A 14,811-nucleotide genomic window follows, 5' to 3' on the forward strand; every position below is an offset into this window, starting at 1 on the left:
AGATTAGTTTTGATTCTTTTTGAATTTTATATAAATGGAACTTAAAAATACCCTCTTTTTAGTTTGGCATTTTGTTCTACTTTATAGATGTGGATTCATTCATGTTGTTACTTGTAGTTTGATTCTTATAAATTCTGTAGTGTAGAATATGCTATTGTAATAATATTCTACATCTTTTTTACCCATTCTGTAGTTGATAGGCATTTGAATGGTTTTAAGATATAAGCTATTACAAAATAGTGCTCTGATTAATCTATTTCAAAAATAAACATATATATACATTTATGAATATTTTAAATGAAAATTTCACAAATCATAGTGAGTGGCATTCATTTACAGCCTTTATTTTGAAAATTCCCCTCTATCTCTCAATGGACTATTATGGGTAAGGATAATAGTCCACACTTTAATAAAGATACAGAGGTAAAAACTATGGCCCCCACTTTTAGGATGCTTATAGCTTTACATCATGTATACACTTTACAAGTTTGGGGAAAGGTAAGGATTTGTGATCAAATTTTCACTTCAGCATTAATGGTTTTACCTAGTAAATTTCAAATTCAATACTTTTTTGGCCATTATATTGTACATGTTGCATGCATATTAGTTTGTAATGTAAAATATTTTTCTACCATAGCTCAATAAAAGCTTGAAAGTGCTAGCTTTAATGGTAGTAGCAGGAATTTTTTTTACTTTAATAAATTTTACCAATTCCTCACTGCCAGACTAGGAAGGTGAGCAATGTATTTTTATTTTATTTTATTTAGTTTTTTTTAATTCTAGTTAGTTTGCATATAGTGTAATATTAGTTTCAAGTGTACAATTTAGTGATTCAACCCTTACAACACCTGGTGCTTGTCACAAGTGCACTTCTTAATCCCCATCACCTGTTTAACCCATTCCCTCTCCTGCCCCTTCCCCCCACCTGCAACCTCCCTTCCAGTAACCATCAGCTTGTTCTCTGTAGTTAAGGGTCTGCTTCTTGATTTGTCTCTCTTTATCCCCCCATGGTTGTTTGTTTGGTTTCTTAAATTCCTCATATGAGTGAGATCATAAAAATATGAAACGCTTCATAAATTTGTGTGTCATCCTTGTGCAGGGGCCATGCTAATCTTCTCTGTATTGTTCCAATTTTAGTATATGTGCTGCTGAAGCGAGCACAGGAGGTGAACATTTTTAAACACCTTTCAGAGTACTTTAAGCTTTTCTACTGATTAGTCCCTGGGTAATGTCACTGTGCCTAAAAACCAATATATGTTCACAATAAATGCATGTTGGCTATGTCATTGCATATATATGCCAGAAAGGACAATTTTGAAAGAAACACTGACTCATTACTCTTTTAGGTACTAACAAAGATTCTCTTCTTGAGCAAACTTTAGTTCACCCTCTCCGAGCCCTTTATCTCAAGTAGGCTCAACTTTTGGACTGTGTATTCATCTTTGCATTGCCCAATTTCACCAAGAATCCTGTTGAATCAGTCTGGCAAATATCCCTCTAAGTCTTGATGTTTCCTTTTAGTAGTTTTCTGTCCAGTGACCCCTACTGTACTATGTGACCATAAATCCCCACTTGTCCTTGTATTCAACTTATAGTTGAGCCCAACCTCTTCTTCCAACTGCAAAGTCCCCATTGCAGTAGTCTCTCTTGAATAGTCTTTCTTAATGTTGTTAACAAGTGCCTTGAATAATTATATTCTAATGGTTTTTTTTTAATGAAAAATATATTCTCCTAGGGAAACCCAATGATCCACCACCTGCTAGTCTCCTTTTCTATTTATATCTTATAAATATAAATAGATATAGATAGAAAACATATAAATACAGTTGAAACTTGGATAACATGAGTTTGCACTGTTTGCATTCATTTATATGCAGATTTTTAAAATAAATACAGGACAGTACTGTAAATGTATTCTCTCATGATTTTTTAAGAAGCATTTTCTTTTTTGTGTCTTACTTTATACTAAGAATACAATATATAATACATATACAAAATATATCAATTAGCTATTCACATTACCAGTAAGGGTTCAGTCAACATTAGTAGGCAGTTAGTAGTTAAGTTTTGAGGGAGTCATAAGTTCTATGCTGATTTTGACCTGCATAGGGGGTCGGCACCCCAACCCCTCAATTGTCAAGGATCAACTATATATGAAAATTAATGAAAGAAATCCAGCATAAGGCATCTTCCATATATGTTTTTATGACTTGGGAAGAGGTAAGGATTTTGTGATTAGGTCTTTCCTTTTACATTAATAATTCATATCACCTATTGAATTTCAAATTTAATAGATATTTTTTTGGCAATACAGTGTAAACTCTCTGTAAGGACAAAGCCTGTGCCAATAGTTTTTACTTCCAAAGCACGGTGTAGTGTTTGGTACATGGCAAGTACTCAATATACTTACTGAATTGAATCCTATCTTCCTTACTTTTTACAAAGGCATCATGTATTTCGGGGAAAAAAAAGTAAAAGTGGAGAAACAAAGTCAGTAGAAGCTTAAAGGAAGAAGGAATTCACATTCAAGTATCAAGTATAATTGGACTACTCTTCTATTCAGCAGGGTTCACACTTGGTCTTCATGAGGACTAAGTTCTTCCTGATTTTCAAAGAAGTCAGGGCCCTGTTCAGTTAGGAAGTCATAGTTTTGTACCCTGTTGGACACTGGGCTCAGAAGGTCTGTGAGTTGATCCATTTTCCATATGGTTTTATCTATACTCACTTTAGGTTCAGTTGTGCTAATAAAGTCTCAATTGTCCTGATAGTCACTGTATTTACATAAATAGAACTTTGGCTTTGCTATTTTTAGCTTCAACCCATTATAGAATTGTATCCTTGGGGTCCCCTTAATGCAGAAGCCACATCTCTTTTTAAACTGAGTGAGAGCAGATGCAAAATGCTCAGATGGTCCACACTTTGTTAAAGCAGCTGCAGGCTGCTTTGCCCTATAAATCACTGACTGGCACCTTTGCCAGGGGGCTCACCTGAGGGCCATGGCTATTAGCCTATATTAACACTACAAAAGCAGTTTCCTGAAGGCATTTCCCTATTATAAATTTGTTAGAAAGTTGTTCATGTTGAATAGAATACATGGTATAAAATATATCAGGTTTTAGTACTCCAATATAATTCCTTTTAAAGACTACTTTTTCCCATAGACTAGGCATCAACTGAAAAGACCTAAATTTAACCTTTAAATTTTTTAAAATGTTTATTTTTGAGAGAGAGACAGAGTACAAGTGGGAGAGGGACAAAAAAGGGAGGGAGACACAGAATGTGAAGCAGGCTCCAGGCTCCAGGTTGTCAACACACAGTGTGATGTGGGGCTTGAATTCATGGACCATGAGATCATGTCCTGAGCTGAAGTTGAATGCTTAACCAAATGAGCCACCCAGGTGTCCCCTAAATTTAACCTTTATAATCAGAGTTATGATGACTGTGGTGCAAATAAAGAGGCTTTGTCATGCACCACATGTACTAATTTTTGGAGAGATTTTTTGAATGATTTCTATCAATTTCCCTAGACTTGTTCTCCAACCTTTCTTACCATGAGGTATACCCCATGAGGCTAATCTCTCTCTCTAGTCCACACTAGCTGGTTTCCCATGCCCTCTAGTTTCCATTTGGTTTGACCAATGGGATGCTTTAGGTAGGAGAAGAGAGAATTCTGGGTACTTGTTCTCTCCCTCCCTCCCTGCCTGGCCACTGTTTGGCAGTAGCTATATCATCTATCTAAAGCCACAGCTTCTGTTGGAGACTTCTGTTCTATGGTATTTTCTAGGTTCTCATACTGCTCCTTCCAACTGCATTCTCAGGACTAGAGTAGTGTGCTGGGCAGAATATAGGTGCCCCCAAAATGTTTATGTTTTAATCCCTGGAATTTGTGAATATGAGGCCTTACTTATTAAAAAGGACTTTGAAGATGTGATTAAGTTTAGAGTGTGGAGATTGTGGATTATCCTGAATTATGTAGGTGCACCCAGTGTAATCACAGTGGCCCTTGTAAGAGGCAGAAGGTTGGAGCTAGAGTTATGATGAAAGAATGAAAAGTTGGACTGATGTAATTGCTGGCATTGAAGATGGAAAAGGGCCACTGGCCAAGGAATGCAGGAAGCTTTTAGAACCTGAAAAAAAGGAAAGAACAAGTTCTCTCTTAGAGATTCCAAAAGAAACTCAACCCAGAGAACACCGTTAGGTTAGTCAGCGAGACTACAAACTTTGAGGCCTAATCATGAATTTGTGCTGTTCTAAATAACTAAGTTTGTGATAATTTGATGTAATGGCAATAGGAAACTAATTCAGATGATTATGGCTTTCCCATGGTACTACATCATCCTTTCACTGGTGGACTTTTGTGAATAATTTCATTAATTCTTCATTTATTCCCTTTGAGTGTGCCATCTGATTTCTGCTAGCACCCTGTTAAATGCTTGTATTTCAGAGCCTGAGATAAATATAGATATTCATTGTATCATTATTTATAATAATAAGAAATAACATAACTTTTCAGAATAGGGACTGGCTAAATAAATTATGGTATTGCAGTATGATATAACAATAGAATGCCAGAAAATATTTGTTACATATGTGCATAAACACATGCAAAATGGTATGAAAAAATCAGGCTACAATACAGACCTATATCTGTACCTATACTTCTATCCATATCCATGTTTATATCTCTAGTATCTAGCTAACTAGCTAGCTAGCAAGCTATCTCACTATATAAAGGAAAAATATACATGATGATTTTAGTGGTTAACTCTTGCCAGTGGGTAACATTTTTTGTAGTTTTTCATATTTTGTCAAAATTTCTACAAGGCTTTCATTAGTGTTCAGAGAGAAAATTTTAAAGCAGTAATGAGTCTTCACATATGGTTGAATGCTTTGTATTAGAGAGAAAATCATGTCTAGTTTTACCCAGTTAAAATAGTAATTTCCTTTACCTCCAACTATTTAGGGCAGCTCAGTTATAGTTACTTGTATTCTTATCTGACTCCTTTATCATTTTAAGGGCATTTTGAAGCAGAGAATGCCTTAAAATTTATTTCTTCCTATACTTGCAGGGCCCTATGTGAGGCTCTTGATATGTGTTTACTGGAAGCTTTATATTAAGGTGATTTTATAGAAGCTTAATCAAAACTTCTTTGATAAGGGACTTATTTTCAGACCCATAAAAATACAAGTAACAGAAAAAAAATTAAAGGCAAACTCATAGAAGGAAGATAGAAGATTAAACAACCTGGTTTAAGATGCAAATGTTGCTGAATTATTGATATCAGATTCTTGTCACAGAATTGTTCACTTAAAATTTGTTTACTAAAAGGATTGAATAAATATAACTACTTAGCTGAGGTAAACCTTAGGATAAGGGTACTCAAAAATCCCATCAAATACTGAAAGATATAAAAGAAAATGGCCTATCATACATCAGTCAGACTGGAAAGTCTTCTGGACTAGGTAGAATCTTTAGTTAGCAATTGTTCAGTAAGTGAACAGAGAAAGGCATTTTAGTAATGCCTTTCTCAAAGAAGGCTCAAAGAAGAAATAGTAGAAATAAGACCACTGTGTGAAGATATGACAGAGTTTAGGAGAGTTTGAATGTTAGATGATATCAATAACATTAGCAGAGGAGTGATAGAATTAACATCAGTCAGAAGGGACCAATTACCCTCATTTACATATGAGACTGAATCTCCCAAGATAGGAATAGTTAGGAAAAGTCCCTGATGTGACTTGAATTCTCTATCCCTGGACCAGTGACATTTTGTTTCTTTTAATGGCAAGAATCCTCAATTATGATTAAGAGTCCTCATATTCATTTCATTAAGGATTTTATAAATTTAGCTACAAAATCATTTACTGACATAAAAATGTACTGTATTAAGCTGGAACTACACATTTATTGATAATGTCATTTATGTTAATTTAGCAATCCCATTACACATTTCCATGTTTTTAAGGGAAATCTTATTTACTTTTTAAAAGATATCTACACTTGTGTCTTTATATCTATATTCTATGGTAATTTAAATGATACATTGTTCCACTTGGGAGTAATTACCAATACTTGGCTCTTGGCTCTATACTTTTCTTTATATACATAAATTTCCCCAGTATTGCATGTCAGCAAAGATATGTATTGTCTATTATCTACGTTTATTATTCACACAAAGTGGGACTCTATAGTAATTAACTTCATAAATGATAATCTGTATTCTTAAGCAAGGTAGCCCATAATCCTGTGCCCTTTCTTTTCTGTGCTGAGGAAAATTTTTAACATCCAGTCCTTCTTTGATTAACTCATTTACTCCTTATAATAAAATTATGAGTTGTAAGCCATTATTATCCCCATATTCAGAAATAATAGGTCTTGAGAGCCTGGATTTGAATTTAGGTAAACCGAAACAAGAGCCTCTGCTTTTCCATTTTGTTCTAAAAATAAAAAAGGAAAAACTTTATGTCCCAAATATGGCAGAAGAAAGTTACAACTGGATTTATAATTGTCCTATGATTTTTACTGTCAGAACAAGTAACAATAAAGCAGTCCTAGCACTTACTTGATATAATAGAAGTAATGAGCCTATAGAGACTAGCCATAGAAAACTTCAGTTGTCTATTGTCTCAAGCCCTGAGGGGCAAGGTCAACTCTGGTCTGGAATATTTTAAATAACTGGAGATCTCTTCTTTCAAACAGCATTCTGAAAGCAGTAGATAACAATGAATTTTGTTTGACCATTACATTAGATAGAGCATAAAAGAAATGCAAAATTTATCACATTATTCTCTTTTACTATGTATTCTAAAATTTTTCTCATTACAATAAAATATTCAAAGCGATGTCAAGATCAAAGAAAGAAATAATCCTCAAGTTTGGCAGATCCTCAACTATTAACAGAAAGATAAAGTATTACAGAATTTTACTTCCAAATCCTGAAACACTATATGACCCAGTAAAAAGAGCAATGGTCAGATGCCTCTCCCAGGTTTGCCATTAACTGGCTGTGTGACCTTTGGCAATTCAACCAGCAATAAAAATTGTAGCAGAGCTTTTGGTCTAGGTCATTCTCCCCTTCTCCTACACATTTGACAAAAATTCATAGTGACAAAGCATACAGATAGCAGTTTTTGACACAATCCCCAAAGACCGCATCATTTGGTTAATTTAATTTGACCTTCATCACAGACAAAAATTGTTGCTCCTAGTCAGAATAATATTGAGACTTAAAAAGGGGGCTGCAGGCCATACAATGAATAGGCACTCAGCTAAAGATAAGGGCATTGAGTTCGACAGAAGACAAGACCTAAGTGAAAACTTTTTTTAAACATGTCTACCAGGTGAGAAAGGTGTCTAAACTGGATGCAGGCAGCCATGAAGAGCCAAGAGAATGACAGGCAGAGGAAGGTTAGGGCAGCTGTGCTTCTAAAGGATTATGCTACTTTTGAGAATTTCGGAGGACTTCAGTAAAATATGACACTGTCTCTGAAGAATATCTCCCTATGTTTTTAAGTTTGGGGGTACAGAGAAAGGTTCTTTGGCCTTAAAATTAACTAATGCTTAAGATTTCTTCAATAAGAGACTCTCAGATTTTCAGCCTATATTTTAAAGAAATGCTTGCAATCAAATACTCTTTAAGAGTGAAACCTCAAAAAATAAAAATAAAAAAAGTAAAAATGAAACGTCATGCTGCAGAGTCACATTGAGACATGTATGAGTATTGCTGTATTTTTTTTAAAGGAAAGCTGATCTGATGATGGTGGGAGGATCATGGTGCTAGAATATCAGAGGCCCTGGAAGTGAAGGAAGACATTTTGATCATTTGTGGAGTGTCACTACATGAGGTGGTATTATTATACCTTTTAGCTGATAAGGTGGAAGTTTATAGAAGATGAATTGATAACTGTCAAGCAACAGATAAATGGTAGAGTTGGGATTCCAGTTATGTCTGACACTAGTGTCCATATTCTTAACCACTCCACTAGTTTGAAGGTATAGAAGGCTTGAGCTTTACTTACTTGACATTATTACTTCCTTCCATTTCACTCCCCAAATATGTCTCTTAATTTCTTCGAAGTGAGGAGCATCATCATGCATAATATGATCATCCTGCTCACAAATAAAGCTCACATAAAAGGAAGGCAGCACTGGGGAATGCTACAGGAAGGAGGAGTCACCGTCTTCACAACAAACAAGTCCAACCAGACCACTGACATGCCACCATCAATTAGAATGTAGCATTTTTATTGGAAAAGTCCACATATTAGGCAATTCCCTTTGTGAAAAGGTATTGAAATACATAGATGGGGAGCAGCTAATAATTAAGATTATATATAACATATATTTATATTGCCAGTACTATGCATACATTGGAAAGCTAGCTTTTTTTTTTGAGTGTCCCCATTACAGAATACATTTCAAGTTGACAATAATGTTTCTTACCATTGAAAATTTGCCAACAACTCTCCTAAAGAGTCAACATTAAATATGTTACAATTCAAAACATGAAAATAATTAATTCTATTTACATATGTTTGAGGTTATATACGAGAGCACTGATATATTAAAGATTTGTAAAATTGGCAGCTAAATGTGTTTCAAGATTCATCCAGATGACTTGATGAGGACTTAAATAGCTTTATAACAAAGCCATTCTTTCTTTGCTACTCTTTTTAGATTATCTATCACGTTATACTGGCTATGGTTGAATTCTGGCTTTAAGAAATGATTGCTATAAAGAAGAACTGACAAAGGGTGCTATTTTAGAAAAATAAGGATTCAGGATGAGTACTTAAAGGTGGAGCTCAACTCATCATGTTTGAAGTCTGGGACAATCACTTCATGTGATTATCATTTAGTTGAATGAGGTTCAACCTCCACGTAAGTCATTCATTTGTTCTTTGATTTTTAAAAGTTAATTTTCAGTATTATTTTTTTACAGAGCATAGAAAACACATCTGAACACCAGTCAGGTATCAATCCTGCTCTTGCTTGTCATATGTCTTCAAGTGGAATTGTGGATGGGTCAAAGCTAACTCATCCCCAAACCTGGAAAAAAATATACAAACTCTAATTATGCCTTAGTAGACTCATTTCTTTTCATAAACATAGGACTTAAGTATTATTTTAAAAGGAATATGGACTTTGGCTATTTTTGTTCAGTATCAAAAATTTATTTTAGGCAAAGTTCTTTGGATCCTTCTGTTCATTCTTACAAGATCAAATATCACTTGACAATGCCTATGTTCAAAAGATGAATCACTGGCTCCAGACCAGCTCAAAGAGATTCACATAAGCATATGAAGCCAATTTACTTCAAACCATATCTTTTGAGCACCAACTATGTGCCAGGCACTATATAAGGTGCTGAGGACCCAAAGAGGAAATGACAAAGATTCTGCCCACAAGGCACTCACAATCACTAGAAGCAGATCTTGAGATGGAGAATAACTTCTCTTATAATCTATCATCCTAAAAGGAAGAAAAAATAGCGGCAAGCACACACATTTACCTTGTACTCTATGAAATTGGGCATATTTAGAGGTGGCAAATGTCAATTATTCAGTCTCTATTTTACTTAAAGTGTTCTAATATGTCCTACAAGAAAAAAATAAGCTGTTTGAATCTTCATGCGTGAGGGAGAAGATAGAGAAAATTTCTCCCTCCAATCCCAAACCCAAACCCTTATAATTACATCCATGATTCTTTTATTGCCCAAAGACACAGAATAAAAGACAATGCTTTACGATGTTAACTTCATTCCATTTATTTTGGCTCTAAAGAGATGCATGCATTAAACTTGAAGCATTCTACGTTATTGAAATATTTACATCATTGTACATGTGATGTGGAGGAAAATTTCTTCCTATCTTGGGACAGAGTTGTAATCAATTTCTAGTCTAGGCTCTTATATTTAAAGTGACTTGTGATTTTTCTCAAATGAGGGAGATATCCTACTGGGAACAAATTTACCACAGTCTGCCCCCAAATGAACATAGGGTACAGTTTTGGACCTTTTGCATCTAATTGTATTTTGACTTGATTACGAACACCACCACTGTAAATAGTCATGGCTTTCCCTATTTCAGTTGTTGTAGCTAAAAGTTATCTTGTTGATTTCAGTGTTCTTGCTCTAATTTCACTTTGCCTTGCAAGTTTGAAACACAGCAAACATTATAGTTCAAATTACACTTACCGCAGGAGAGTTGGGCGCAAACAATATGACATTAATACAATTTAGCAGGTTAGAACATAGAAACAAACTCAAATTATCATAAACCACACAGGGGATTATTTAAGTGGACTTTAGAAAGGACATCTTCTCTCCATGAGATTTTGTGAGTAAGACCCACATCAATAAAACCCATACCTCTTTTACAGGTAAAGATAGGAAACCCAATAAACCAGATTGAACAGGCAGAAGGCAGTGGGGAAGAAGATCCGTGCATAAGAGTCCATTTTGGCAATACGAATATGTATCCTCCCATGTCTCCAAGCTCCTGTTCGGCAGTCTTCAAAACAGCAGAAAAAACTGGCACAGTCCTTGCCATCCAGACACTCATACCCATATTCTTCATCTCTCTCTTGAAGGTGAGTGGCATTGTTCATTTGAATGGTTGCTGATCTTGGGCGGATATCAATGGTAGGGGCCTGAGACAAGGGTAGGGAAGAAGAATTAGTTATACCTGATAGATCCTAGACTAAGTCTCCACAATGTCACCAATGTGAATGATGAATCTGAAAATGAGTACTCAGGAAATTGCTATGACATTGTGATCTACAATGGTAGAATTGAACTTAGAAGGAAAGCACATTTGCAGATTTCAAATTTTGAGCTTAAGCGGTGCAGCTGAAAATAATACCATCAAGCTAATAGCTATAGCAAGAAGAGTAAACACCAAAAGAACTCAAAGTTTAAAGATTTAAATCAAACAACTACATGGAATCTTATTCTAGTAAGTATTAGATGTGAGGTTGGTTACATGAAAGCATTTAATGGTGTTGCATGTGAGTAGAACAGAGGAAAAAATGCGTTAATTTTGAACTCAAATTTTGTGTCATGCTTACCTATAGGCAAATGGTAAACCCCATTACACTGAGCAAAGTATAATGTACTAAAAGCTATTAAAAGAAAAATGTTAAAATATATACAAATAGAGGAGTTACCTAAGTTTATGCCACAAATGGTATGGCTTATGTTTTAAAGACATAAAGTGCTTTGTCTAGCATTTACCATCTAGAAGCTTCAGAACGTCAGCAAGTTTACCTATATATGAGTGAACATTCAGAAAAAAAAAACCCAAAAAGCTTCTACTACCTTTTTAGCATTTGAGAAAAAACTAATACCAATGAACTGAATGATAATTTAATCTTTGCTATCACATTAATTATGAAACTACTATAAATCTCAAAGATTAATTTAATTTGGAGGAGTTTGTTTGGGATAGTATAAACACAAACCCTAGTGTCTCTGAGTTATCAGAATTCAACTGGGAAAAGAAATATCATTGCAGTATTGCATGATATGGCAAAAGGCCCCTGGATTACTTTAAAGGAAAGGGATGGGTATTTTAACATAAAGCATTTCAAAGAGTATTATTTTTATAAAACTGACAGGTAGGGTCAAACAAATGAAGATTATTAAATTCACTTATCAAAAAAAATCTTGTTTTGAAATAAGATTTACAGTTTACATTTTAAGAACATATATAGTATATGTGTTAGGTGCTATCAGTGAAATCGGATCCTATTTTTATCTGGGAAGAGAGGATAAGTTTTGGCTTTGATGTTTAAGGAGGCCCTCTTTTCTAATGACTCTCATAGCTCTCATAGAGCTTACAGCTTTTGAGCTTCATATAGGGTCAAAACCTCTGTGAATTAGTGTAGGGTTGATGAGTCAACTCTGGAAATCTATAAAACTTTCTTCATCTCAAAGCTCTTATCTTTAGTAGAATGCTTAAAGATCTACTCACTAAAAAACAAAAGAAGTCAAAACACCATGTAAGCATTAATAATTAAATTCAGCAGTTGCATGCAGTGAATTTTCATTCCAAAAACATTATACCTTGAAGGAAAACATCCGAAGAAGCTTTGGGTTTGTAGACAGAAAAGAGAATTGCATTTTTTTTAATTAAAAGAAGGAAAAAATAAAAGAAAAAGACAAAATAAGATAAATTAAAAATACATTTTAAAACATAGTAAAATGAACTGAAATTATAAACACAGAAGGACAATTCTGAGCTTAGAGTAAAGCATATACCTAAAGTTGGAAAATGGAATTTGGGGATTTTAATAAATTAATCCACAATTATCTAACTATAAAAGCCTCTGTTGTCCACTTATGAGGAAGCTTTCCATATCCTGGCTTACCTGTACAGACGTATTGTGATTTTATTTCTAATCATTGTCAAAGAGGCCTTAATAGGTAAGTCTTAATACAATGAACCAAAGAGCATATTAAATGGAAACGAAATTTCAGCTTCTCATTCACAGCTTAGTCTCTTTCTTGTTTTGATAAAGCACTTCATTGGCTTAAAAGAGGGAAATCCATGAAATTCTCAGGTAATTTAATGTTTTCAGTTTCTTTAATCCCCTCTGTAATAATATAGCTGTTAGGGAAAAAAGGCTTTTTCCAAAGGACTCTTGTTTAAAAGCACACCCTCACATCCCTGTTGATGCTGGAAGATAATAATGCTGAATGTCATAGGACCCTCTTCTAGGGAGAAAAATGTAATGGAAAGTGAAGAATGGGGAGAAATAATGATTAAAAAATACAACAACAAAAATAAAATAAGGTTAGAAAAAATGCAAAGACAAGCCAAACAGAAGGGAAGGAAAGGACTGCGTAAAGCATAGTGAATATTTGGGAAATTAAGGATAAGCATTTCTTTTTGTATTAATTAGTAAGAATAATGATGATTTTTTTCTTTACCTGTTGCAAATTATTACACTCAAGTAAATATACACCATTTCTAGAATTTCACCAGGTTTCCTAGAGATCCATCAGGATGTAACCTAGAATCAGCTATATTTCCTCATAATTTAGTTCTCCCAAAGTTGGTGGGTCAGATACCTAAGCCACTATCGAGCCCTCATGGCTCTTACAGCAGACAAGGAAAGTCTATAAACTGAGGACGCTAGAGTGACTTCCCTTGCCCCTGACTTAGAAGGAAATGGACCTTAACTTCCACAGGACTTCCTATGAGCCAGCCAGTCACTATATTCAGGTGCATAAATGGGTAGCTACTTATTTTCTTCAACATTCGTATTAAACGGTAATTGCTATAGGCTTGTGTCTCTGTGCCTTTTCATCTCTATTTAAAGTTTGATGGCAAGTTGAAGTCATCCTACTTTTTTCCAGATCATTGAAAGAGTAAGTATAAATCATCAACATCAACCATCATCATCAACTATTAAAGGTAAGGACTTTCATTTGTAAGATACCATGTAATGCTTTTTACCTTCATTGCCAGAGTAACCCTTTGAGATAATTATTATAAAAAATATATATTTTGTATACGACTAAACAAAGACACTGGGAGGCTAAGTAGCTTGCCCAAACAATAGATTACCATTTCATTTAAAAACAAAGTGATATAATTTGAGTATGAAACCAATAGTAGTCCTCTGGTGGTAATATACACAGAGACAATTACTTGCAAAAGTGTGGTGATCTTTGAAATTCAAGAACATTATGGCTTCCTGGTGGAAATCCTTGAATCAAAATGTTATTTTAAAACAACAGTAAGAATATTATTGTAAAGAGCAGAAAGATGACAATCAATGAAACTTAGAGTAACACCAACAAGAAAATAAACACAGGTCTCAGCAATATTTATAATTCTCATGAGAAGAAGAGAGTGAGAGTCTGCCTTCATGAATCAGGTCTCTTCCAAATAACTAAAGACCAAAATGAATTCTTTTGACCTCGCCAAATTCATACATTCTGTTTTCATTTTGGAACCCAAATCTTTGAGGCTTAGTCTGCAAACAGGCTAAGACCAAACCAAAGTAGGTGGGCTTCTACATAAAAATGTCCATGATCCCAATGGGAAATGATACATACAGGGTTTTTCTTCTTTTTGTCTTTATCCTTGCTTGGTTTCCGGTTGCTGACAAAATAATGCAGGGTGCCATACTCCACCAAAGCAGAGAAGACAAAGATGAAGCAAACAGATACAAAGAGATCCATTGCTGTGACATAGGAGACCTTGGGGAGCGACTTCCGGGCAATGGTGCTGAGTGTGGTCATTGTCAGGACAGTGGTGATACCTGAAGAAAGGTGCAGTAAAACAGATCATGTGATCACATCAGCAAGTTGAGTAACTGAGTCACTACTGACACCAAATTTGTTTTGTGACTGCTGATAAGCAACCTCAGTAAGGGAAAGGAGGCATAGCTATAATCCATTCACTCTGTCCACAAATACTTATTGCCTGCCTACCATGTATCTGCTACTCTGACAAGCACTGAGTATATGCTGAAAATTAAGATGAACATGTTCCCTGAGCTTATGTACCTTATATTTTAGTGACAGAGAACACTATAAATCAAGCGAGCAAAGAAAAGTATAATTACAAATTATGGTTCATGCCATGAATAACAGCATGGATGGTAAAAACCTAGCTAGATGGAATGCTAAGGAAAGGTGCCTTTGAGGAGGTGATATTTAAGAATCTTAAAAAGTTAGAAGACACCAGAGGGGCAAGATGGCGGAGAAGTAAGGAGCTCCGTACTTGCACTCGCGCCCATACATCACACAGAAAAGATCTGAAGCCATTGGAAACCTTACAAAACCTGAGAGATTGGGA

General features: G+C 34.9%; 1 protein-coding gene and 1 non-coding gene across 3 annotated transcripts; both read right to left on the reverse strand.

Annotated features, from left to right (window-relative positions):
* Positions 1–1,054: 1,054 nt before the first annotated feature.
* LOC120222418 lies at positions 1,055–1,161 on the reverse strand. Its single transcript, XR_005526037.1, has one exon. It is a non-coding gene; the product is annotated as a U6 spliceosomal RNA (small nuclear RNA).
* A 7,067-nt stretch (positions 1,162–8,228) lies between these two features.
* LOC120222416 (gamma-aminobutyric acid receptor subunit gamma-2) lies at positions 8,229–14,343 on the reverse strand. 2 transcript variants are annotated; one of them, XM_039220232.1, is made up of 3 exons: positions 14,067–14,343; positions 12,066–12,089; positions 8,229–10,651 (listed from the first exon to the last, which is right to left on the reverse strand). In XM_039220232.1, the coding sequence occupies exons 1-3, from the start codon at positions 14,250–14,252 to the stop codon at positions 10,376–10,378; spliced, it is 486 nt and encodes a 161-aa protein (XP_039076163.1). In that variant the 5' UTR covers positions 14,253–14,343; the 3' UTR covers positions 8,229–10,375. The 2 variants fall into 2 exon arrangements, with proteins under 2 accessions (XP_039076163.1, XP_039076164.1); XM_039220233.1 differs by lacking the exon at positions 12,066–12,089 and having other exon boundaries at positions 14,067–14,340.
* Positions 14,344–14,811: the final 468 nt, after the last annotated feature.

Source organism: Hyaena hyaena, unplaced genomic scaffold (assembly GCF_003009895.1).
Source record: "Hyaena hyaena isolate Hyena2069 unplaced genomic scaffold, ASM300989v1 scaffold_878, whole genome shotgun sequence".
Classification (NCBI taxonomy): Eukaryota; Metazoa; Chordata; class Mammalia; order Carnivora; family Hyaenidae; genus Hyaena; species Hyaena hyaena.